The 26,991-nt window shown below is 40.2% G+C and overlaps 1 protein-coding gene across 1 annotated transcript; it reads left to right on the top strand.

Moving 5' to 3' along the window:
* Positions 1 to 26,914, top strand: PON2 (paraoxonase 2). Its single transcript, XM_087821168.1, has 9 exons — positions 1 to 82; positions 6,344 to 6,414; positions 15,517 to 15,572; positions 19,724 to 19,889; positions 20,411 to 20,537; positions 21,992 to 22,192; positions 24,719 to 24,800; positions 25,533 to 25,661; positions 26,291 to 26,914. Exons 1-9 carry the CDS (start codon positions 9 to 11, stop codon positions 26,447 to 26,449), a joined length of 1,065 nt encoding a protein of 354 aa, XP_087677294.1. The 5' UTR covers positions 1 to 8; the 3' UTR covers positions 26,450 to 26,914.
* Positions 26,915 to 26,991: the final 77 nt, after the last annotated feature.

The following is a 26,991-nucleotide window of genomic DNA, read 5'->3' as shown; positions in this document are numbered from 1 at the left end:
CCCGCGCCATGGGGCGGCTGCTGGGGCTGAGCCTGCTGGCGCTGGCGCTCGGGCTGCTGGGCGAGAGGCTCCTGGCGCTCAGGTACGTGGGGCCCCCGGGACGCCCCCCATCCCCCTCCCACCGCCCCTCCCCCGGCCCGGCCCGCGGGCTGCGGAAGGCGCCGAGGCCGCGCAGCGCTTCTCCCGCCGGGACGCGGCCGCGCGGGGACTCGGGCGGCTCCCTGCTCCCCCGCTGCCTGAGCCCCCGAGTCCGCCGCCAGCTTCCAGCGAGAATCCCGCACCGTTTGGCCTGAGTCCCGACACTTTCTAGAAAGTTTTATACCCCTTTGCCGCGCACGAAGTTCTGGGCCCCGGGATGGAGAGGCGAGGGCTTTGCAAGCGCGCCCCTCGGGGCCGCCCTCGGTGCTGTGCCCTCGGAAGCAAAGTGCTGCCTGGCGCCCGAAGCTCCCTCGGTGCAGAGTCATTTCAGGTCGTCGGCGCTGCCCCTCCTCGGTGCCCAGGCCAGCCTGGGTCTCGCTTCGGGCTCTGCCTGTCCGCGCCGCCTAGTCTGCGAGGCTCTAATTTGGGGGCGGGGGGTGGAAGGTCCTTGTGATACCCAGAGCCACAGCTCTTCCTTCCTTGTTTCTCTCCCCATCCGGGGGACCCTGAAGCCGGGTGCCAGCCAGCGCAAGCCTGGGCCCCCTCACAGCTTAGTAATAATGAAAAAACACGGGTGGGTGGACATCATCGTTTCTAAATTACCAACTCAAGTTTTATAAGCCTCTTACAAAAGAATTCCAGAAACACTGAGCACTTCCTGTGCATGCTGTGCTTCTCCTACGCTCCTGTAGTAAGGCACAGTCTTACCCCCTAAGAAGAGGGGAGGAGAAATGTAAAATTATATATATTAGGATGTCCAGGCAGGCACAACCAACCCCTACAGGCTTAAGGAGGAAAGATTACAGTATCCCCTAGAGTTCAGGAGGAAGAGACAGTGGGCACTGTGCCCTGGAGGAGGGATGGCACGCATATGGGATGAAGGCGGCCCTCCCAGGTGGAGAGTGCAGCTTGGGCCAAGGGATTGTGGTGTAGAAGTTTGGAGACTAAACAAAACAATTTGAGGGGAGCACAAAAGTAAGATGCGAATGGTAGGGGGAGGATAGATTTGAAATGGGTTAATGTTTTACAAAATTGAGGCCTACTTTGATAGGCAAAGGGGAACTGTTGATGTTTGTTGTATATTTTGGTATGTTTGGTTTGCTTTAAACAGGAGCCTATTAAAGCCCGTGAAAGACAATCAGTTGTGCTGGGTAGAGGTGAACTTGGAAGGCTGGATTGGAGTGGAGCAGTAGTTCTCAATCCTGGCTGTACATTTGGATCTCCTGGAGGACTGCTGTCTGGGCCGTAGCCCTACAGATTCTGATTCAGTTCATTTGGGTGGGGCCCAGGCATGTGTATTTTTTATGCTTAAAAATTCTGATGATTCGAATGTGCAGTTAGAGTTGGGAAGTACTAGAATAGAGAATGAATAGACATGGAGAAACAAGTTAAGGTATTGCAGTGGTTTGGAGAGAGTAATGGTCCCAAACTCTGGAACCCCAGAAATGGGAGGAGTCTCAGGTGATAGATAACCAGTTTTGAGCGCGACTGTCCTGTAGTTGTAGCTTCACCTGTCGATAAAGGAATGCAAGGAGGAGGAACAGTGTGTGAGTGCGTGTGTATGTGTTGGGGGTGGAGGATGGCAGTTAGAGTTGGAGGAGGCTCCCCTGCTGGCAGGAGATGAACATGGTGACCTTAATTTTCTGTTATGTAAATTCCCAGCCTGCCCTGCAGAATATTATTGTGTTGGGCGATTTTTTCTTATCTGACCAGCTCTCAGTTTCCAAGGCAAGGCCACCAGAATTCACAAGCTCATTAACTTGTCCCTAAACGCCAAACCACCAGTGTTACTACAAGTTGAAGTTTTCTCAGTTCACAATTTTTGTGTCTTAATCTCAAGGCTTTAAATGGAAGTTCCTTTAAATGATAAATGCCATTGTTGCAAACCTAAGAAAAAGTAAATAAAGCTTATGCACATAGGTACATAGACACCTGATAGGTAATTTCCAATTTAATGCATTTTTTTTTTTTTATAAAGACTTGACTATAATACACTATACTGAGCAGTGGCTTTTTAGAGTAACTTCACTGGATAGTTGAAACCCCAAATCTGCTAATATGAAAACCTTGGGATGACTGATGAGTGGCTAGATTTTGCAAGTAAAAGTGCAGGATGCCCAATTAAATTTGAAATTCAGATAAACAAGAAATCATTTTTTTTAGTGTAAGCATATCCCATGCAATACTTGGTACATAATTATACTAAAATATCATTCATTATTTATCTGAAATTCAAATTTAACTGACCATCTTGTATTTGATCTGGGACTGTATGGTTGTAGAATATCAAGGATCTGTTATTTACAGAGTTTGGTGGAGTGCCCAAAAGGATACATAACATTTCTCCTTTCAGACCCTTAGGCTCTATTTTGAAAAGCAGCATGGTCCCATCTAAAGGAATGGCTCTTCAAAAAGCAGGGGGTCTTTTTGGTTTGTTTTTTGTTGTAATCTGGTACCTACTATTTCATTATTCTGTTCTTAGAGATGGTACTTTGACACTCAAGTTATATTTCTCCCCCAGGGTCCCCACTTAAATTTCAACTTGAATTTCAGATAAACAATGAATAATTTTTTTAGCATAAGTAAGTCCCAGATGAATAAATGGAATTAAAGTTGTCTCTTTCCTTCTGAACTGTAACTGGCTAAGGTTCCCAGGGGAGGATGGTATAGTATACCCAAATTTTCCACTCCTCCCTGGTTGAACAGTAAAAAGGGAAAAAAGAAAGATATCCCCAGGCCAGTTGCTCCCTGTGGCAAAGTACATACCTTGGAGTGAATCATGAGACCTTGAGTACATCACAGATCTATGTGTGGGCAGGAACCCCCCAAACAAGCCTCTGAACATTCTGTTTCTTGCCTGACACCTTTTTTGACAGCTCCCCCAAGAAGCTATCCATTCTGCTTTTGAATACTTCTGAAGTGTCAGACATTTTTCTTAAACTATCATCCTCCTTATTATTTATTGTATGACTGTAGTGTGCCGGTCCTTCTGTCAGAAGTGTCAAAGTTCTTTATATTAAACCAAAATGTACACTTACCGACATTTGGAAGGTAAGCCCTTTAACATTTCTGACTTCATTTGGTCTTCATATGTGCCTTCCTTCCTATATTATACATGGCTGGGAGAGGTTAACCAGTTAGTTCAACAGGTAATTGGTGCTGAACTGTACACTAAGCCAGGTCTTCTGATTCCAAATACCAGTTACCCAGCTCCCCCATAGCTGCCGAGCTTTCTACCATTGGGATAGATTTTTCCCAGCTCTATGTGCCCAAGCACAAATTCTTAGCTAAGTGCAAGCATTACAGGAGCTCAAGAGGTAAATTCCAAAGGGTTTTACAAGTCTGTATATAAAAGATAAAGCCCCTGTTTGTTCATATTTAAGTCTGTACTTAAAAGATAAAGCCCCATCAGTGGCTTGTAAATTCAGAGGCTGTGAGATATGGAACAAAGTAATGTCTGTGGTAACACTGTGTTCCAGTTTGCTCAAGGTATGTAGATACCACAGCCTGGTACACCCTTACTGCTACCACCCAATGAGGCAAGGGAGTAACTAACTGCCCCTGTCTCATTCCACTCTGGATGGGGCCCAGTGAGGCAAGAGGGTAGAAACACCCCAATCTCATTCCACTCTGGGTGGGTCAAAATACAAAGGAAGCTGGGAAAGCAAATATTTGGCTTGCCCACCTCTGCAATGGAAAGGTTCAAGAAAGAAGGGGTGAGAATGACTTGAGGTTTGTCAGCCAGTAGGGTGTGCCACCCTGGAGTACAGAGGTCCAGTTCTCTACTGAAAGAATTGGAAACTTGGTGGATCCCTAAGGATGGAAGTGAAATCCTCATTTCTTTTATCATAAAGACAAGACATGACTTGATTAACTAGGAGTTACGCACGGGCCTTGTGTAACTCTTCCGTTTTAATAGCAGGCAGTCTGCATTTCGAGAGATGGTATTACACAACGAAACTAGTTGATGAAGATTGCCCTCTTAGCAAAGTATAATCATCAGTCATTTATCCAAACTAAGTTGACTCTGAGAAATACCCCCTGTTAAACTGTTCAAACACATCTGGATTTTATTTAATCCATATATTTTATCTTTGAAAAAGGTAGATGGTATTCATCTTTATCCCTAATTTGCACAGTCAAATGGGCATAATAGTAAGTTGTATAAAACTGAAACCTAAACAAGCAATACAGAAACCTGATGAAAACTGTAGGCGTGACATACTGACATAGCTACACCTGGGATCATACAATGTCAGCAGAACCTTGGTGGCCATCTAGTCTCATCTTTATTTCATACATAAAGAAGACTGAGGCCTATAGAGATTGACTGATTTGTGAATGGTCATGCAGTCTTACTGCTAAGACAGAAACACAACTCTCTGCACTCTTTTCTGAGAAAAATACAAGAGCAGACAAGAGCCCTCCCTCTGTGTGGTACCTCTTAGCTGGGTATAGAACCTCAGGAGAGTTGCTTCACCTCTGAGTCAGTTTTTTCATCTCTAAAATAGGAATAGTGGCATCTACTTCTTAGGGCTGTATTAACTGAATTCATTCAGGGAAATCGCATAGAATTGTGGCAGAATCAGTGTATTTTAGCTATTTTTATTATTCATTTTCTTTTACCACCTATAATTATCAACAACACCATCCTCATCACTAATATTATCACCACTACTACTACATTAAGCTAAATATACTTGTGTTCCCTTTTAAGTCACTCCTGCAACTCATAAATGTAAGAATTGTATTTTTATTGCTTTATTTTAAAATTTTAGTTATTTTTCACTTTTTATTATATATATTTATATACCTATTTTATTCATTTATTTTTTATTGCTATATTGTTTCAAGAAATTTAACACTATTTGAGTTCTATGATTTCAAATACATACTGATTAACACTTTAATTAGGGACTTTATATATGCCAAAATATATAGCATTTGCCACCAGCTGTTAGTGATTCTGGGTTAGTGATTCTGGGTTATCTAGGTCTGGTTTTTTTTTCTTTGGTTTTGTTGAGAAACCAGTAGCCTGCCCCATACTCAGTGTCTAGAAGTCAAAAGCTGTCAAGGAGATGAAGAGGAGAGAGACAAGTGGCAAATTGTCCTTTGGTCTCTTAAATGTGTCGATGCATGAAGCACTTCGAAAAATGTAAACTATTCACTATTGTTAATATTTATGACTATATAAAATAGATAAGGAAGGTGAGACAATGTGAGAAGAATGGGGAAGCCTGTGGTATGTGGCCTTCAAAACAGTACATCCCATGCCTGGCTAGCTTGGCTCAGCAGTTGAGCATCAACCCATGGTCCAGAAGATCGAGGTTCGAATCCCAGTCAGAGCACATGCCCAGGTTGCAGGCTCCATCCCCAGTGGGGGGCATGCAGGAGGCAGCCAATCAGTGACTCTCTCATCATTGATGTTTCTATCTCTCTCTTTCCCTCTCCCTTCCTCTCTTTAAAATCAATAAAAATATATTAAAAACAAAAGCAATAGATCCCAGATGTGTTTGCCCAAACTGCTTTGTGACCTACTCTAAGGTGGGAAGGAAGAGGGAAGATACTTCATTAGAGCTCAACACTGTCTCATTATTTCTGCACTTAGTTTTCCTGTAACAATGACAGCAAGTAGTTCTGCCAAAGTAAATGGTGTTCTCCAATCTTCTCATCCCAATATATATTGTCCTAGGGATGGGACCTTCTCCACTTATTCCTTAAAAACTATTTGTGGTGTGTCCTCTGTGTGCCAGGCTCTGAACCATGCCATTGTCTCTTGGCCTCTCTTCAGTCACTATGTTGTTTTGCAGAGGGTGTGAGCATTTCTTGGCTCCCCTGGGTCCTCAGAGGGAAAACAGGGCTTCTGGTTATACACCTGGAGCTCTTCCCACAACACCAGAGCTGTGAGATTTGTGACCGGGGGAGAGGGGGCAGGTGCATATTTGCATGGGACTTGAGTTAGAAATGTTGGTTGAGTTATTGACTTTCTTTTACAACCCACAGTCACCTTAGAACTTTGTGATATGCATTGTTATTTTAACTGCATCTCTGGTGCTGTTTTATGCCCCCTCCCTTTGTCTTTCTATCTTCTCTTTTCTCTGCTTTAGATTTTTCCTGTGTTTTCTGTATGGCTGAAAGCCTCTTAAACCCTTTCTGCAACAAAGCAGGGAATACATTAACAGATGAATTTTTTTTTTTTAAACAGGAATCGTCTTAAAGCCTCCAGTGAAGTAGAATCTGTAGACCTCCCAAACTGCCACCTGATTAAAGGCATCGGTAAGCATGAGAAAGTGCTTGTTACACACCTTCCATTGTTTGGCCACCAACATTCAAAAACTCGTTAACAATATTTTGGCATGAAATTACAAAACTTCTTTAGCCAACCTCTTTTGATCTCATGTACCTTGTATTTCTTCTCTTTTATTCTCACTGTAATTTGTTAATTATTTGAATAATCCTTTGTTTATTGTGTGCTTTCTTTTTTTAAAGGATTGTTTTTGTTTTGTTTATTTTGTTTATTTATTTAATTTTTCTTTATTGTTGAAAGTATTACAGATGTCCCCCCTTTCCGCCATTGATCTCCTCCACCCTAGATCTCCCCGCCTCCAGGCCTTCATCACACTATTGTCTGTGACCATGGGTTATGCATATATGCATATAAATTCTTAGGTTAATCTCACTCCACCCACCCACCCCTGCCTTCCCTCTGAAATTGGTCAGTCTGTTCCATGCTTCTGTGTCTCTGGGTCTGTTTCGTTCATTGGTTTATTTTGTTCATTAGATTCCACATATGAGTGAGATCATGTGACACTTGTCTTTCTCTGTCTGGCTTATTTTGCTTAGCATAATACTTCCCAGGTCCCACCATGCTGTCTCAAAGGGTAAGGGATCCTTTTTTTACAGCTGCATAGTATTCCATGGTGTAAATGTCAGAGAAGATGCTTGATATGATTTCAGTCTTCTTGAACTTGTAGAGACTTGTTTTATGTTCTAACATGTGGCCTGTCTTTGAGAATGTCCCATGTGCACTTGAGGAGAATGTATATTCTGCAGCTTTCGGATGAAATCTTCTGTAAATGTCAATTAAATTCATCTGACCTGGTGTGTGATTTAGAGTCACTGTTTCCTTGTTGGTTTTTTGTTTGGAAGATCCATCCAGCAAAGTCAGTGGGATGTTAAAGTCCCTTACTATGACTGTATTGCTGTTTATCTCTCCCTTAAAGTCCTCCAGAAGTTTTTTTTTTGTTTGTTTGTTTGTTTTCAGTCTCTGTGAGTCTTTTGTTCTGAGGTGGGTCTCTTGTAGACAGCATATATCTGGGTCAAGTTTTCTTATCCATTCAGCTACCCTGTGTCTTTTGATTGGAACATTTAATCCTTTTGTATTTAAGGTTATTATTAATTGGTACTTATTGCCATTTTAAGTCTTTATGCTTATATTTCTCTTTCCGTTTCTACTTCTAATTACAGCAGTCCCTTTAACATTTCCTACAGTGCTGGTTTGGTAATAATAAACTCCTGTAGCCTTTTTTGTCAGGGAAGCTATTTATTTCACCATCTATTTTGAATGATAGCTTTGCTAGATAGAGTAGTCTTGGTTTCAGATCCTTGCTTTTTATTACTTTGAGTACTTCATGCCGTTCCCTTCTGGCCTGTAGAGTTTCTGATGAGAAATCAGCTGACGGCCTTATGGGAGCTCCTTTGTAGGTAACAGATTGCTTTTCTCTTGCTGCCTTTAATATTCTCTTTGTCTTGAATTTTTGGCATTTTAATTATGATGTATCTGGACGTGGGCCTCTTTGGGTACTTCTTGCTTGGGACTCTCTGTGCCTCCTGAACTTGTGTGACTTTTTCCTTCACCAGGTTCAGGAAATTTTCTGCCATTATTTCTTCAAACAGGTTCTCTAACCCTTGCTTACTTTCGACCTCTTCTGGCATTTCTATGATGCAAATATTGTTACATTTCATGTTGTCCCACAGCTCCCTTAGACTGTCCTCCTGTTTTTTAATTGTTTTTTCTTTTTGGGTCTCTGATTGAGTGATTTTTTTCTACCCTGTCTTCTAATTCACTGATCCCATTTCAGCTTTCCCTAATCTGCTATTTATTCCTTCCAATATATCTTTTTCTACTATGTCATTCTTAATTTTCTTCATAGTTTCCATATCTTTTCTCATGCTGTTGAGCATCCTTATGATCAGCATTCTGAACTCTATATCTGATAGATTGCTTATCTACATTTCATTTAGCTCTTTTTCTGGAAACTTCTCTTGTTGTTTCATTGGGGCTTGTTTTTTTGTCTCCCCATTTTGGCTGCCAGTTTGGATTTGTTTCTATGTATTAGGTAGATCTTCTAGGACTCTCAGTCTTTTGGATGGTCTCCGGTGCAGGCCTATGTCAGACGCTGTTTGTGACTGGCCTTGACTACTCTATTTGAAGCTTTCCACACTCCACAGCTTGTGGTTCCCTCTGCTGGGGCTGGTGTGTTTGGAAAGGACTAAGATGCATTTGTACCAAGATCTGCTTTTCTAAGCCCTGGGTCGAGAACCAAATCGGGCAAAGACACTGAGCACCCAGAGGCTGATTGTTGTTCAGTCTTTTAATGAGCCTTAAGCTGTAGAAGCTCCACAAGTTGGCGGGGAGAGGTTTTTCCAACAGGGTGGGGCAATTGCTTCCCCCCCCCCCCCAGGCAAAAGCTGCTTGTACTATAAATGTCTGCCTGAGAAAGATGTCCTCTGCTGTATGGGGGAGTGACTCAGCGCAGGAATCCAGATGGCTTTCCTCTGAGCTCTATCTGCTGAGTCAGCGCCACTGGATTCTCTTCACACAGCTCTACCCTCTCCACTCTGCCCTGGATTCTCTTCACACAGCTCTACCCTCTCCACTCTGCCCTCCCTCTGCCAGAGCCCAGGTTGAATGGCTGCACATGAAACTTTGTGTGCTGGCCCTTTAAGAGGATGCCTGCATTTCCAGTTGTCTCTCCCTGGCAGACAGAAACCCCACTGCTTTTCACAGCCAGATGTTATATGGGCACCTTTCTCAGTTCTGGTGCTCTGGGCTGGGAAGCCCAGGTTGGGGTTTAGGCCCCAGAGTTCTCGGTGGGAACCCCCACCTGGCTGAGATATCCCTCTGGACCTTCAGCTGCTGCCTGTGGGAGCCCAGCGAGCCCTCTCACGCCTCCACACTTCCCACCAGTCTCTGTGTGGTCTCCACTTTAGGTCTTTGGTCATGAGGGTGCTCTCCAGCTAGTTTTTAGTTGATTATTCAGGATGGTTTTTCTATATTTTAGTTGTAATTCCTGTTTGGTCCTGGGAGAGTGTCAGTGTAGCTTCCACTCAACCTGCCACCCTATTTATTTATTATTGATTTCAAACAGAGGAAGGGAGAGGGCGAGAGAGAGAGATAGAAACATCGATTGGCTGCCTCCTGCATATCCTCTACTAGGGATTGAGCCTACAACCTGGGCATGTGCCTTGACCAGGGAATCAAACCTACGATCTCCTGGTGCATGGTATGACTTTCAACCAACTGACCCACACCGGCCGGGCTATTGTTTGCTTTCTTGCTTGCTTAGTGATATTTCTGAACTATTTTTGTGAAGTCTGTATTCTTTGTCATGTGTAGCCATGAAGATCTGTGTTCCATTAGCCAAGTAGTCAGCTAGTAGAGATAAGACAGAAGGAAAAGAAGATATAAAATAGAAAATAAAAATCTTTCAACAAAAATCTCTATTCCTCACTGAAATAACCCCAGAGGCAAAAGTTTTTCTTATTCTCCCTGATATTTCCAGTGCACATGCAAACAAATACAGGCATACTTCGGAGATGTTGCTGGTTTGGTTCCAGACCATCGTGATAAAGCAAGTATCCCAATAAAGTGAATGTCAGTCTTTTTGCTAGTGGAGGGTCCTGCTTTTAATTTGGAAAAAACAACATCAGGGAAGCACATACATATCTATTTTTTTCACAAATGGCATCTTGGTATAAGATTATATTCTGCAACCTGCTTTACTCTGAGTGCAGTGTCAGCTGCTTTTCCACATCAGCTCATGTGGATCTACCTATTCTCTTTGGTATCATGTACTATGATTCATTGAACCATTTCCCTCTTAATGCACATTTGGATGGTTGCAATTTTTTTGCAGCCACAAACAAATCAGTGAACATCGTTTTATGTATAGCTCTTGCATTTGTTTGTAAGATAAATACTTAACAGTGGGATTGTCATTCAGTTAGCACATCTGTTTAAAGTTTTGATAGTCATTGCTACATTGCGCTCGAATTGGCAACACTCATAAACTCACTACCTCATGTTTATGACCACATTTTTTCCACACAGGGTTCACAGTGCTCTCTTAGCAAAAACAAAAGTGTAGTGATCTTCCTTCATCACACACAGGAAGGCTTTACTTTCATGGACCCTGTCAGTTTCCAGAGAGCCTTCTCCACTTCAAAGTTTCTTTTGGTTCTGTTACTCGCCTCTCCTTTACACATCTGCTCCCTATGTGCTCTGTCTCTTTTTTCTGTTGCTACTTTTCTACTCTCACCGGTCCTATCTCTCTTCACCTAGACTCCTTGATTTCTTCCTCCTGGGGCTTCTCTTTGTTTCAGTTACCCAAACATTTAATGGGAGGATACAAACTCAGTATCAGCTACCAGATGGACCAGATCTGTGTTGAATTATACAGACAGTTCTACAACTCAGGTTGTCTTGAATCCCAAGAAACTCAGCATTGCCGCCTGCCTTCTGGCTGCCATCACGAACAGCCTCCTCAGAATTGGTCACTAAGCAAAAGCCAGATGGCATCTGGGAGGGATGTTGTACAAGGTTGGGAGGTCGAGTCAGTGATCTCTAAGGTTACTTTTGCTGCTGAGTTAATAATCGTCAAATTATTAAGCAGCCCTTGGCCTCGTGAAGCCCACCTTCTGTGAATTCAAGTCTCAGAGTAGACAATAGGGCACAGCCAGACGCAGTACAGGACAAACTGCCAAATTGTTGCCGTTACAACTCACTGGGATGGACGGCTCCTCAGAGAAAAACAAGCCCAACAACATTTGTATTCGGAACAAGCATCTGTCTGTGTTTGTGACCTTTATGTTGTGATGTGTGTGAGCTGCTGTCTGGAATTGGAAAGAATGAGGAACTATGTCACCTATGGCCCCTCTTGTGAAGTGTTTAATGCCTCTGGGGCACTTCAAAAAGCAACGAAGCGAAGACGATGAGTGATTAGAAGCGCATTTGGGATACATTTTTAGATCTAATTAGAATTGTGCCTTTTTTTCTTTCTTTTGGCTTTTGCTCTGTGGTTAGCACACACTCTATGAATATTTGTTGAATGCGATGTTAGCGATGCATAATGGTAGTAACAGCTGGTGCTTATATGTTTTTAACAACAGTTGCTTATTTGGGGGCCTTTGATTACAAGCAATAACAATGCGCTGGGCATGCTTTGCGATTTAGGCAAAGGCAACTTCTTACGCTATGCAACGGAGATAGAGAGGCTCTCATTCTTAGTTTCCGCTTTGGAAACTGGGGTAGCCATGTACTTGAGGCCGAGGGGTCCCTCCAGGAGGTAAGACCACTACCCCAGTCCTCTTCACCCTATCAGCGCACACACACACACACACACACACACACGCACAGCGCGCGCACACACACAGCAGTGCTATAGTTGCCATGACTGGAAATGAACTCTTTGCAACTCTTGGGTGCTTTATTTATATCATAGCATAGCATGACTTTCTATTTTAATAAACAGCAGTCATCTACCACATATCATACAGGATATTTACTGTCTGTGGGACAGAAAGTGAGTTCACGATTCCATTTTTTGTATTCCCTCCCAGGGTAACTTACAGACAGAAACTAAGCTGTTACATACCCAAGATTTGGCATGGTATCAATATCTAAATAATAAAAATTATAATGATAAGGACTAGTTAACTCTATTTGAGCCTTGAAAGTTTAAAACATTTTCTAAATGTTTTTGAAAATGCTGGCATTTAGAGTCACAGACTTAAACAAAATTTTGAATGTATTGTCTCCCTTCAGTGAATTAACGATTGTATATACTTGGCAATCAAGACCTTTACAACAACTGCTGCTTGGGAGATTTTTTTTTTTTTTTTAAACCATTAAAATTTGTAGCCCTTGTCATTAAGTACTTTACCGTGTGCCTATGAGTAGGAAAACAACAAAAACCCACCTCTGTGAAATAACAGATATTTTTTCTTTTAAGACTCAGAAAGATTATGTAACTTTGCAAATTCTCTTTCTAATATCACTCTCCCAAAGTGATTAATACACATACCTGACTAGTAAACGAAAAAAGTGGGGAGAAATAGGCTACCTTACCTATTGGATACTCTATCAGGTATGGCAGGGGCTAATTTGCTGCTATAAAGTTATAATAAGTAACTCAGAGAAGAGAAATCTATTTCCTCTCACATGGCAGCCCAAAGGCAAGCACGTGGCTTAGTGATTAGATGACCGCTGTGTGTGGTCATCCCGGGACAAAGGCTGATGGAGCAACACAACTTCATGTTGCTTCCATTTTGGTCCAAGACTAGAACTCTGGTTAGTTGCTATTTCCCAGCAGGAAGGGGAAGAAAGAAAATTTACACGGGTATTAATTTCACTTCATTTTACCTAGTAGTTGCACACGCCTTGTACGGTGTCATCCCTTTAACCTGCACTTAGACAAATGACCACATCGGCCAGCAGGAAAGGGCAGGACATGCCTGAAGCTCTGGGGCCATGTGCCTGTAGCTGAGCAGGAAGAGGGGGACGGTGGCTACTGGGAGCAGGTGGCCGTCTCCCACACAGACAGGTAATTGCTGGCGGGACGAGAGGGGACAAAGATGAGACGTGCTGAGCTAGAAGACCGTCTAGAGAAAAGGGGCTTTGAAAGGGGTTTTAAAGAAAAGTACAGGATCTGAATTGGTGAAGATCTTGGTGAGAGGCATGGAAGCCAGCATTTTTGGGGAAAAGCCAACATATGGAATTGACTGCAGTTGAATTTACAAAGTGAAGTGTTTGTAGAGAGGAACCAGGGGATGGTTCTGACAGAAAATTCATTAAATGCTAGGTTGTTTTTTTTTTCTATGTGCTTTTAAGTAAGAACAAAAGGATTTGAGCCCCAGCTTTCCAGTCTGTGATCTTGAATAATTTGCTTAACCTTCCAAAGTCTCTGTAGTCTCTACTCTAAAATAAGAGATAATGTTATTGCATCTTAGGGTTATGAAAATTATATGAAATAATATATATAAAGTACTTACAAGGAGCCGGTTACTTGGTAAACAATATATGTTAGTAGCTAGTACTATGACTAGTACTACTTTCATCATGGAGAAAAAATTTCTCCAGCTTGACTACCTTTCAGTAATGCACCAGAGAGGTGATAGAGATGATAAGAGATAATAAAAGCCTATTGTAGTGGCTGTAGAAATGACGATGGGGAAGTAAATCTGGAAAATATTCTAAAGGAAGTTGCAGAGAAGACTTTTTCTACCCTTGGAATTTAGGCCATGGGATTAAACATAAAGAAGTCACAGTGTAGTTGAAATGAAAATATCTTTTAAAAACATCACTCTTTCTTGATTATTTAGATAATACTATTATTTGTAGAAAAATTTAAACACAGAAAAGTACAAAGAAGAAAATGAAAATCACTTATAATCCTGCCATCCAAAGAAACCTTTTTTTCTATATCTTTTTTGTGTGTAAGCATGTACACATTGAAATTAAATAGCCTTAAGTAATTTTTCAGGATCTACACAAATTTTAATTGAGCGCCTACTAAATAGATTCAGAAAGCAAAACTTGGACTAGAATTCCATGTGTGCGTGTGTGTGTGTGTATGTATGTTTGTGTATGTATAGGTTGCCCCAAAAAATGTATACACACTTTCAATAATTATTAATTCCAGTGTTTCCTTCTTTTCAGATTTAACCCATTGGAATTAATAATTATTCAGAACGGATATACATTTTTTTGCCACATCCTGTATAAGTGGCGTCGAGTTTCCCTGGTCCCTGCTTCTTACCAGTTGAGAACCACCATGGGACTAGAGCCTAGTGGTTCTTAACTTTTTGGGGGGTATCACAGACCCTTTTTGAATCTGCTAAAAGCACTGGACCCTTTTCACAGAAAATTTCTCATCTGCACATACAGAAGACATTTTATATTACATAGAATTTCAAAAGATTCATAGACTCTTTGAAACCCATTTTGGCTCCTTAGGGATCCACAGACCCCAGGTTAAAAGTTCCTTCACTATATCATGCGTAAACTGATACATCTCTCCTTTCTAAGGAGCAGGCAGATGGCTCATCTCTACAGAGTGAGGTTCTTGGCATTTTTATTTTCTTTTACTTTACTATGTTAGAGCCAGCAACACTGGAGACAACCAGTCAAATGCAAACTCATGAATCAAAACCAAAACGGCGAGGTAGATGCTATTTGTTTTTTGACAACGTAAAAATAATCTTGGAGAAATCCTATGGAAAGGTCTTGAAAGGGAAGATTGGGTTTTGTGGGCTCAAAGAATGTGTCATGATTTGGCTTAATCTAAACCATTTTTATTCCTCTTTTCTCGTGTTTGGGTCTATTATCTGTCTGCGGAATTTACACAGTGAGACCACTGGGAAGGTCGTACGTCTAATTATTTGCTGTGCTGTGTGGAGTGTACAGCAGACAATCAATAAACAATCAATAGTAATTGTAGTCTGCCTCAGAGACAAGCGTTAGAAGCTTCAACTGGCTTAGGTGCCTGGTATTTTTCATTAATTTTCTGTTGCTAGTCCCCCCGCCCTCCGCCCCACTGTAATTTAAAGCCTAAATTTAAAGATTAAACAGAAAGCTTTCTTTGCTCATGAGAACTAGCAGAACAAGCAGGCATTGTTTTTTAAAGAGGGACTGTGCAATCCCAGGTGTTTTATCTCTGTTAATGAGAGAAATGTCTGTGTTTGCTTCAGATTGAATGAGCAGAGAAAGGGACAAGGCTATTTGCATGGTTAAATGGCCAGGAGCCCTTCATTTTGAAAAGTAATATTCCCCTGATGTCAATTACTTTTGTACAGACATCTGGATTTTATCATAGGAGTGTGCAGATGTCAACTTTTTCTGTATTATCGCTGGAAATGTGATGCCTACTTGACTTTGATTTCAGTAAACATAAAATATCTAACATTTAAAGTCAGAAGTTCACTGCAGGAAGGAATTTAGACTGACGTTTGTTGAGGAGAGTAGTTTCTTGGAAAAAAAAAAATTGGAACCATTCCTAAAGATGGAGACACTGATACAGTAAACAAAGTCCTAGTTATGCTCAGTTTAACAAATAACAGAATTGGAACATGACATTTATCTATTTCTTAAACTTGCAGAAGCTGGAGCTGAAGATATTGACATCCTTCCCAACGGCCTGGCTTTCCTTAGTGTGGTGAGTACGTTCTTTCTTCCCCAGTCTCAGTGAAGGAGACACAAGGGGGTTGGATGGGGCTGGCAGAGCAGTAACTTATGCTTTAAATTCCTCACTTTTAAAAGTATGCTCTGAAAAAAAAAGAAGACAGGTCAAACAGGATCGTGGAAAATTTCCTCAAACTCATCTGAATGCAGAGATGAAAAGGTCTTTATCTATCGATTCACTGTTCTTTATGTCCTTACTGCGTTGCCCTGAAATATCCCAGTGCACTCTGTGTTTTAAAAGTCTGTGATGAAATAGGATATTTGGGGCATTGTTGTGAATATTCAATACTACATTATACTGTTTTAAATACAACGTCTACCTTTCTTTCCATTGGATATTCAGTTTGAACTAATATTCTTGCTGTTATTTATTTATTTTCAAACAATATACCGACTTTCCCAGACAAGGCCAGAGTGTTTCTTTCTCTTCCCACTGAATGGCCTATCATAAGTAGAAAGTGATCGACTGAGCTTATTTATACCCTTCACTGCACCTTAATTCTTATAAGCTGAAAAATAGTAACCTCTGCAGGCATACATTAGCAAGACTTTAAGGTTGATTGGCCTGTGTGACGCTGGCCAGCCTGTGTCAATACCCATTGCAATTGGGAAACTGTCTAAGTGGGCCGATGGGGACGTTCTGACCACCTTTCTTCCCTGGCTGTGGCTGAAGTGAGGGTGCTTGGCATCTTCATGGGGTCGTTTTTCCTTAAGGACGCAGTATCCAACTTTGAAGGCAGCTCGTAATTCTTTCTCCTCTCAGCATCCATCATTTTCAGGCTCTGAGATTCAGCAGGGATGTGAAAAAGTTGGAGATGCTTTAGAAGAGAGTCACAACACTAATAAAATAGTTGTCAGGCTTGGGAGAAAGGTGAGAGAACTGAGCTTAGATGAGAATGAGGTTAGAGTGATCTTCAGGCCCCTGTTGGTTTTTATATGAAAGACAGTGAGCAGCTGGTTGTTAGCACTGAGGGAAAAAGGAAATGCTGTGGGCTTTGGCAGAAACACCAATGTTTATGTTACATTTAAAAAATGCAGTTGTAAAAAAAGTTTTCTTTAATAACCTACCCAGAATGAGTGAAATGATATTTCTAGTAGGATTCTGGGTCTGGTTAGAAACACATAACTTGCACAGATGCCTATAGGCTTAGGGAAAAACACTAGAACTGCTAGTCAAAATTACTCATAATTAGAGATGCAAAAATCCAGAGTAAAGTAGAAGGCAGTTGCTTTTTTAATTTTTATTTTTTGAGAAGGAAGTGTTGTCAGAGATTTATGTAACCCAGAACGCACTTATTTCAAGATTTTCTCCCCAAAGGGATAAATCTGAATTTGGAGGAGTGAAGTCTCCAAACACATAAATCTATAGCTATTTCAGCTGAGGGGCCTATTATAGCCACAGTGATCTTACAACAGTGTCAACAGAATTTCCTCTTTTTTTCTGTATCCTTCCTTGGTTATATGACTTTCTTTTTTTTTCAAATTTAGAAACAAACCCACTCTATTTCTTTAATTTACTCAGCGTTGTTTCCAGTATTTCCCAGAACACACTCCTTTCTAAATGAGTAACTCATACATCATGTCAGTTGTTTCTCCTCTTCCAGCATGTTAGCCCATCCAACCCATTTTATTCTGTAGTTACGGGTTTGAGGGTCACCTCAAAGCTAACATCACACTTAATGAGGAATTGGACGACACAGAACAGACTGTAAAAAAAATTTAAATGGTAGTGTGGATGTACTTAACACCACTGAGCTGTACACTTAAAAATGGTGAAGATGGTAAGTGTGTATGCATTTTATTGTAAGTGAAAATAAAATTTTTAAAAGGAGGAAGAACAGATTTAAATGTTAGAAAGAATTAAAATAACCATGAATAGTCTTCACCATCCCTGGTAGAGCTTCTTGTGTATGGAAACCATGCTCTTCCTTATGGGATATTGATAAAGAATAGAGATTATTAGCCACTGAAGTGGCACTGCCATGTAGCAGTAGTGAGCATAATTCTGGTTTATTCTACTTAACCTTCCCTGCCAGCCTTGAAGTTATATAAAATTTTAATATATATATATTTTTAATTGGAGAGAATTTCTCTCATTTCCAATTTTGTGCATAAAGTAAGACCTTTTTTGGTACTCTTAAATTTGCATAAAATATGACTGAAAAGATTTCAAAGAGAAAAGACCTTGATTATTTCAGTGAGTGCTGAAAAAACATTAAGTAAAATTCAACACTCATTCCTGATTAAAAGCTCTAGGAGAACTAGAAATAGAAGAAAATGTTCCAGAAACTACAGCAAACATAATTCTTAGTGGTGAAACATTAGCTGCCTTCCCATTAATGTTCAGAAAACAAAGAAAATGTCCCCCTCAAAACTATAACCATCAGCAGTCTACTAGAGTTCTTAGTAACCCAAGAAAACAAAAAAAATGTATATGAAGTGGAAAAAAAAAGACAAAACTGCCATTATTTTCAGACAGTGTGATTACCTTGTTTTTTAAACAACCCAAGAGATTCAACTTACACACTATTAGACATAAGAGAAGAGTTCAGTGAAATGGTTGGATTCAAAATGAACATACAGAACTCAGTCGCTTTCCCATGCACTAGGAAAAAACAAATAGAAATGTAATCATCATCATCATCATCATCATCATCATCAGGGTTTATTCAGAACAGCAACTTAATCTCCACAATGTTTACGGAAAAATAAATGAGCAGAACTACTTAAGCCTACTGTGTAAAGATAAAGCAATGAGTGTGATATGGGGACTTGCCTTATGTATTTTTTGCCATATTTATCTATATCTCATATCTTATGAATTAAGCTATAGAGTAATTAACAAGTGGCATATGAATAAGCATGAGCCCCTGACAGACCAGTATGTAAACAGGAATCGAGGACGTGATAAAGGTGGCGTTTGGAATCAGTGGGAAAGGACAGACCGTGTGCCATTCACTGACCCAGGCCCTGGGTTCTAGCAGTGAACACATGAGACAGAGTTCTGGCTCATGTTCCAGTGGGGAGAGATCAACGGTGTGTCAGAGTGGCAGCACTTTCACAAAATATATAAAATAAGGTGAGGCAGAGCGACAGCCGTGGTGAGGGAGGGGTCAGGCTGCCGTTTGTATTTGTGTGTATGTATATGTCAGATGGCAATAAGTGACATTTGGCACAGATACAAACAAACTGAGTGAAGGAGCCTTAGATATCGGGCGGCAGGGAGGGTGGGGAGCATTCCCAGGCAAAGGGCACAGGGTGCATGAAGGCCCTGAGGTGAAGGGGAGAATGTGCTGGTTGTTTGAAGAGCGTCGATGAAGCCAGAACGGCCAAGGCAGCTCCAGTGAAGACAAGGGAGGAGGAGGTGAGGGCACAGAGCTGGAGTGTTTGGGGTGGGGTGGGGTGAAGGAGGGTGACCAGGGCAGATCATACGGGGCCCTTAGACCACTGCGGGATTTTCACTTTTAATCTGAGATGGGAGTTTTGATCCGTTGTGTGACATCATCTGAGAAAAGTTGGATGTTGATGTGAGACTAGATTTCTGCGGGGAGTTAAGGACAGAGGCAGGAAGGCCGATTAGGAGGCCGTTGCCGTAACTGCGGTGGAGGTTTGGAGCAGCGCAGCGATGGAGGAAGTGGTGAGAGATGGTCACCTCCTTAGGAAGGGATATATTTTCAAGGTAGAGTCAACAGGATTTGCTAATGTCTTGGATATGGGGTGTGAGACAAGGAGGGGCTTCGTGACTGACTCCCTTCACCAAGACTTCTGGCTTTGTAGAAGCAAAGTGCAGGCTGTGGGCTTGAGGGTCAGCAACTAACATATAGACATTCACATGTCCCCACCTTCAAGTCTACCTGGTGTCTCCCAGTCCACCAACCTTCTGGCTGCCCTCTGAAGAGACTGAACCCCCAGTCTTTTGCCTCAACTCAGAAAAATCAGCTATTGTTCATCTTTCAGCTCCTAATTATTATTTTTTCTATTGTCTCCTCTCTGCTTTCTTTGTATTTGTAGCTTTATGCCACCACCTTTAACCAGAGCCTCTGTTTATCATTTATTTATAGTTCCCACTTTAGTCCATAAAAATACTTAAGCCTTTGTATTTAACCTTTTCTTCTGTTTTGAAAGGGTCTAAAATGTCCAGGACTCCACAGTTTTGCGCCAGACAAGCCTGGAGGAATACTAATGATGGATCTAAAAGACGAAAACCCGAGGGCATTGGAATTAAGAATCAGCCGTGGGTTTAATTTGGCTTCGTTTAATCCGCATGGTATCAGCACTTTCATAGACAGTGGTAAGAGCTGATGAGCTACCAATATTAAGAAACTTATAATGGTTTGTAAATGACTGTGGGAAATAGATTCAGATCATACCTGTAGTAAGAGAACAATTAACTCATGAATTATTCCTGTATTTTTCATACAAATAAGTTGATTATTTGCCTCTTCAGCTAACTGTAAATTAGCTACACTTTGAAATTTCTAACAGTTAACACCTGAAAGAATGTTTAGATTTCATGACCTTTTTATATACCTATGATCACTGCTTTATATTTCTGAATTAAGCTATAAACAGAATATTCATGAATTCTGTATGTGGAGTGGGAAACATTCTTTCTTAAAGGTCAGGGGACCAATGATCAGAAATAACACCAGACAAACAGTGATGGGAAAGTCAGGGAAGAAGAATGATCTGTTAGGCCATCTAACAGCTTAGACGTTTAACCTTTCCTTGCCTGTGGTATTTAAATGTCAGTGTCTGCCCGGAGGTCCTATGGTTGTCTTATGAATTAACTCTGTTCTTTCAATTTTTCAGATGACACAGTTTATCTCTTTGTTGTAAACCACCCAGAATTCAAGAGTACAGTGGAAATTTTTAAATTTCAAGAAGAGGATAATTCTCTTTTGCATCTAAAAACGATCAGACATGAGCTTCTTCCAAGGTACTTAGTTCGTTTGTTCATTCTCAGCATTTTCAGATATTCCTCATGGTGGCACCCAGAATACACACACATACACACGTACGTGTGTATGTGTGTGTGTGTGTGTGAGGTTTCTTTGTAGAGCGGGGAAAGTTGATGTCCCTCGTTATAGTAATCAGCGTTCTTGGTGGACTCCCTTGAGAAATGATGAAATGTTAGATTACAGGGGAGATGCTCTTCAGGGCCATCATGGGAGGAGTAGATGACAATTCTTACCGTTTTTCCTGCTGTCATCTTCCATCTCGGATGACTCATCACCCGACTAACAATAATACCTGTTCTCTCAAGGGACAGTAGCCTGCTTTATATGGAGTTTGTATGCTTTGTGCGGGACTAATATAAAGTGCTTTCACAGGATTAGTGGTAGCTGTGAGCTAATGGCCCTACAGACGTGGAGGGATTCAGGTTGGAAGTGGGTCTCTGCTACTTCAAGAACACACAGCTGGTTGACAATGTGACTAAGAGACTTGTGTACCTCCAGGCTCTGCTCAGCTTGCATTAGCCTACTGCTTCTTTAAAGTTTGAACTTGATGGATATTTTTAATTTCTACTTCCCTATCTAGGGAAGCATGTAACTTCTAATCATTCTTCTGGAAATGCACTTCATAATAAATAGGAGCATAAATACCACCCTGGCAGCCTCTGCATGACGGAGCTCTTTCAGAACGAGGGGGCCCACCTACCCCGTAGCTCTGTTTTGTATTTAACAAAAGAGAGAGCAGCTCTTTCAGAAAATTTTGCATTGGGTAATTGGAATTTAAATTTAATAACACCCTTGCCTAACTGGTTTTAAAAATGTAATTGTTTTTAGCATATAAATCTCTCACCTGAAGCATTGTACTATGGCAATTTCATCATCCATCTCTCTGCAAGTGTTTATTGAGTGCCTGTTCATTCTCGGCTGGTTGGCTTTGTGAGTCAGGTAGAAATTGAACAGTCAACCTTAGTTTGACTAATAACTATGCAGAGAAATCAGGAAAATCCAGCTACTGAGTAAATGGAAGCTAGGCAAATGTTAATGGCTTTCCAACAAGCTCACCAGCCAAGGAGGCTCTCTCTCCAGCTCTAGGCTAAGGATAGCTGTGTGCCCACATATTATTGTTAAACCCTATATTTTTTCTGTCAAAAAACATACTGTTGGCACCAAGACCTTTTATCTCTTATAATAATCCTGCCTTAATTGCTAAATAACCTGTCTTCAGATTACCTGGTACCATACAAAATTGTTCTTTGGCAAATGATTTTATAATAGATCACATATGACGATAGCCATGTGATTTTAGCTGAGCTTTTCCTGGGGAACCTCTTACCAAAAATTTAAAGCATATATTGTTTAAACCTTCTGGGTTCCTAATCTTTAATATGGAGACCAACTGGCTCTTTATTTTTTCTCACATGTTATTTTTCTCTTTCAGTGTGAATGATATCATAGCTGTTGGACCTGCACATTTCTATGCCACCAATGACCACTATTTCTCTGATCCTTTCTTAAAGTATTTGGAAACATACTTGAACTTACACTGGACAAATGTTGTTTATTATAGTCCAAATGAAGTTAAAGTGGTAGCAGAAGGATTTGACTCAGCTAATGGAATCACCATTTCACCTGATAAAAAGTATGATCCCTTATAAAAGTGGCTTCATTTCTTCTCAGTTGTGGTCATGAGCCAAATTCTTCACTTTTGTTTTCCCGTGTGGAAGTAGCTTACTTGATATTTTTGGTCTATTATCTATATACATACATATAATATTATATATTAAATATTACATAATAAGTATTATGTAATACTCATAATATATTATATGTGATATATGGTTAAATATGTATATGTAATATATTATGCAATTATATATACTATATATATTGTATGTTTGCATATAATATCTAAATTTGGGTATATATCATTGTAGAATCTAATTTTGTAAATAATTTTTTAATAAAATGAGATATTTATATATACATATCAAAGTATCAGCGAGTGTTCCCTTTTAAATAAATATCTCATTATATTGGCTGTATATTATTTCATTATGAGGATGATTCTAAACTAATGTAACCAGTTCTCTCTGTTGATGGATATATAGTTTGTTTATTTTTTCTTCATGAGAACCATTTTATATTTCTCATTTACCACTTAAACTTATCCAGATATTTTTTAAGGACAAACTCCCGTGGGTGGTATTATAGTATAATAGTTAAATCATCGGATTTGGGAGTCATAGACCCAGGTTCAGATGCTTGCTGGGTGCTGACTGAATGTGATGCTAAGGAGCCTCTCCTCTTTGCACATTTGTACAAATAGAACAACCCCGTAAAACAGACCTGTTTGCTCAAAGAGTGAGCCCCTTCAATATCTTTAATAGATATTGTCAAATTGCCTTCCATAATTGCCTTACTATTTTTATATGTCCAACCACAGCCTATAAAAAGGATGTTAAATTCTTTAGCTTTCCCTTTTACTGCCTTAGCACTCTGAACAATTTAAACTATTACAAATATAACATGAAATAAATTTGGCAGTCCTTGGAAACTAAATGTCTTTATTTTCATGACACAATTTCTTCTTTCTTGTTGATTACAGAAAATGAATGTGTAATCATTTAATTTAAATTGTCTATCACTGATCCAATGTAACCTCTCCAGCCAAATCTATTTTTCTTTGCAACTCTCATCTTTCTGAGAGTCAAACTTTGCAGTCATTCAAGCTAAAAAATAATAATAAAAGGGGCTCTAACTTTAATTCCTTCTTTTGTGCTATTCCTTTCTAAACAGTGAGCAAGTCGTGTTGGTTCTACCTGTGCGTCTGTCCCCCACTCTCACCCCCTTTCCTTTCCACTGACATCTGCCTGGGTTAGTTTCTTACCCTCTCTGGCTAGAGTGTTAGACTTTCTTCCAACTTGTTTCCAGTCCACTTCCACTTTCCACCACTGTTGCCAATTTTTCTTTCTGTATTCCACTAGCCTGTAAGAGCCTCCAAAAGAGGGAGCTCTGTCTGCTTCATCTTGAACTCATGCTGAGCACTGCCAGGTGCAAAGCAAATGCTCAGTAACTGTTGAATGGGACAACCATTTATTATGCCTCTTTGTTATTCTAAAAATTCAGTGGAACCCAATTGCTTATTAAATCAAGGCAGGCAAAGGTTGGAATTTCTTTAATAGACTAACTCCGACCTCCCATTTCTACTGTTTTGATACTTTCCATGCTTTAGACGAAGAACTCTTGTTTTGCAAACATGCTTCTCTCATTCTTGCCCCTTTGCCTTGGCTCACGTTTTCTTCTGCCTTGAAGGTGTTCTGTCCTCATATCTTCAAATCCGGTCTCTAGTTTCATATCACCGCAGATCCTCCTTCCTTTGTAAGCTCTTCTGTCTTCTCAAAAGTTAGATATTTCTTCAGTCTCTAGACCTGCACTGTTTCTTATGGTAACGTTCGTGCTGCATTATTTGTTTAATGTGTACAAACCAGTCTCATCATTCCAGTATACTATAAACTTCTCAGGGAAAAGGCTTTGTCTTTTTCGTGTTTCTGTCTGTCACAATACTGAGTTCATGGCTTTACACATGATAATTGCTCAATAGAACAGTTGCCATGGAACAGTCAGTTCAATGAGTGAAATTACCGTAACATCGTCCATTAATTCACCCTTTAGATAGATTGTTCTGAATAGATGCTTAGCTCTTACTCTTAAAATTCTCAGTGTTAGTAATTATTTTATGAAATATTAATGAGTATTAATAAATATTGTAGTTAAATGTGTTCTGTTCTGTACCATAATATGTAAATGATACCCAGAAATACCAAATTATATTGTGAAATGTAAAAGCTTTTCCTCCGAAGCCAAACATCTGTTTTATTGTCCTTTCAGTGGCAAATATCACAGACTTTATATTCAAAATGATGTCTTATATTAGTTTTCCTTACAAACCTTTTGAAAAATAATTGAACAACTCTGATTGTTGTAGCAACACTGAATTGATTTTGAAAGCTTACTTTTTAAATAAAAATTGACCTTTATCAAGCATTGCTTGAGGGCCCATCATTGATTAACTTCTTGGCGGGTTATTAAGATTCATTCTTGCCTCCTGTGTTAATGAAGCTCTGTGTTGCCATGGAGCTCTAACCAGTGTGTCCTTTCTGCAAAGGTACATCTATGTCGCTGATATATTGGCTCATGAAATTCATGTTTTGGAAAAACAACCTAATATGAATTTAACTCAACTGAAGGTAAAACATTTCTTCTTATATATAAAGTCAGCTTTAATCTATTATACTTTGAAATTTCATAGTTATACTATATCATAGCCATACCTCACTTAGAACAGAATACGGATGCCAGTGTTGCTATTCTGGGTTTTTAAATATCACCACCTTTTAACCGGCCAAGCCTCCTGTTCCAGCGGTCATGAGACTGACTGTGATTACGTGCAGCCGTGGGTTGGGAGTGATGTTTGCATCAGATTTAAAGCCCATTCTGACGGCACCTGATGAATTCCAGTAAGAATTTTCACAATTGAAAAGACTAATAGATGAATTCTGAAATGAAGATTTATGCACACTGTCAGTTCTTTCAATAATAAATGAAGGTAGAAATTGGGTTCCACACCATTATTATTTTCTTTCTGCTTGGCAACACATATTTTAGATTGATTAAGGATTTCCTGTTTTGCTTTGAAGGAGTTCTTTGAGGTAACTGATCACTGTGCATCTTTTAAGGGAAAAGAAGTTCATTTTTTTAGAGATTGATTAGCACCCTAACTTTCTTAATTTCAGGAAAAATGAAAAGTGACTCTAAATCAGTTGATTAGATTTATCTGAAACAATACTGGTGTTAAAAGGGTGGAAATGGGGAGGTATGTGTAATTTCCCCACATGCATCGAAGCAGGAAAGGTTAGCTCTGAATTATTTAATCAAGTTTCTCATGTCATTTAACTATTGGCATTTTTTTCATTTGGAAGGTACTCAAGTTGGATACACTGGTGGATAATTTATCTATCGATCCTTCCTCGGGGGACATCTTGGTGGGCTGTCATCCTAACGGCCAGAAGCTCTTCATTTATGACCCAAACAATCCTCCTTCCTCACAGGTTTTTATAGTTTTAGTTTTTCAACCTTAATTATTCAAGTCCTTTTGAACTAATAATACAATAAACTGTTGTGGGGATGGTTTGTGTAGTCCTTTCAAACCAATAATACAGTAAACTAATGCAGTGGTTTTGTAATTGCTTTAAGCTAATAATTGGCAGAATTTCACATTGCTCAAATACTTTTAGTAGGGTAATCTTTTGATGTATGAAATTATGGTGGCAGCTAGTCAAAAGGCATTTTTATAAAGACATGTGGCCTCCCTATGTGGTATACTGGCAATTTTTTAAATACCTGGCTTGTCGTCAGCTCACCACATGACATGGCTTTTGTTCAAGCTAAAGTAGTGTGAAGGTAGGCACATGAGTGTGGAAGTATTCCTATTAATGCTCAATTACTGTAATAACACTAAATCCTGCATTGGCATGAAATAACTAGATGGTGTAAGAAAGTACTTTCTTTGAAGGTTTAAGAAAGTATGTTAATTTAAACATTAAAAAAGGTCAGTACCTGCTATTTTTCAACAGCATGTCCTCTTAATCATGGTTTCATTGTGGAAGACGGGTTTTTGGTGATGGAGTGACATGGGCGTGTGGTGGTTCTGTAGTAATTCTCTGTCTCTCCCGAATAGGTTCTCCGCATCCAGAATATTCTGTCAGAGAAGCCGACAGTGACTATAGTTTATGCCAACAACGGATCTGTTCTCCAGGGAAGTTCTGTGGCCTCAGTATACGACAAGAAGCTGCTCATAGGCACTTTGTACCACAGAGCCCTGTACTGTGAACTTTGAATTGTACTTTGGGTATGCAAGTGTGCTAACTTCTCTTAACAATTAATGCTCTATGAATGGCTAATTCTGAGGGAATTTAGCCAGTAAAGTTGAACCAGGAATGCGTGACTTGTATAGTTAATTTTATTTCAGGAAGGAAAGGCCCCTTTGGTCCTTGTAGCACTTTTAGCATAAAAGGAAAAGGAACCTTTTTTTTCAAATGCCAAGTAAAGGAGGGAGAAGAAAGCTGAATACACTTTGCACAAAATAAGCCTCACCTCCTTGCTCCAACTGCCAGAGCATGGATTCCACTGCATCGGGGTAGATCCTATTTCCTTAAAATGTGAGTGACCTCTGCTCCATCAGTGTGACCACTGGGACTGTTCGGAACTACTGATAGATGACGTGTGTGGATGTTTTATACTTACATCATTGTTTACTATTAAAGAGTTGGAGTTATATTAAAGACTAACTAAAATCCTGTAATGGTTTTGTCTGTGTTTAAGTCTCAAGGCAGGGCCTAAAGGGGCACTAGGAAAGTGGCTGCTTCCTTGTGGGCTTTC

Source organism: Miniopterus natalensis, chromosome 10 (genome assembly GCF_054644295.1).
Source record: "Miniopterus natalensis isolate mMinNat1 chromosome 10, mMinNat1.hap1, whole genome shotgun sequence".
NCBI lineage: Eukaryota > Metazoa > Chordata > Mammalia > Chiroptera > Miniopteridae > Miniopterus > Miniopterus natalensis.
Note: the sequence above shows the minus strand (reverse complement) of the source record. Positions and strands in the feature narration are given on the sequence as shown.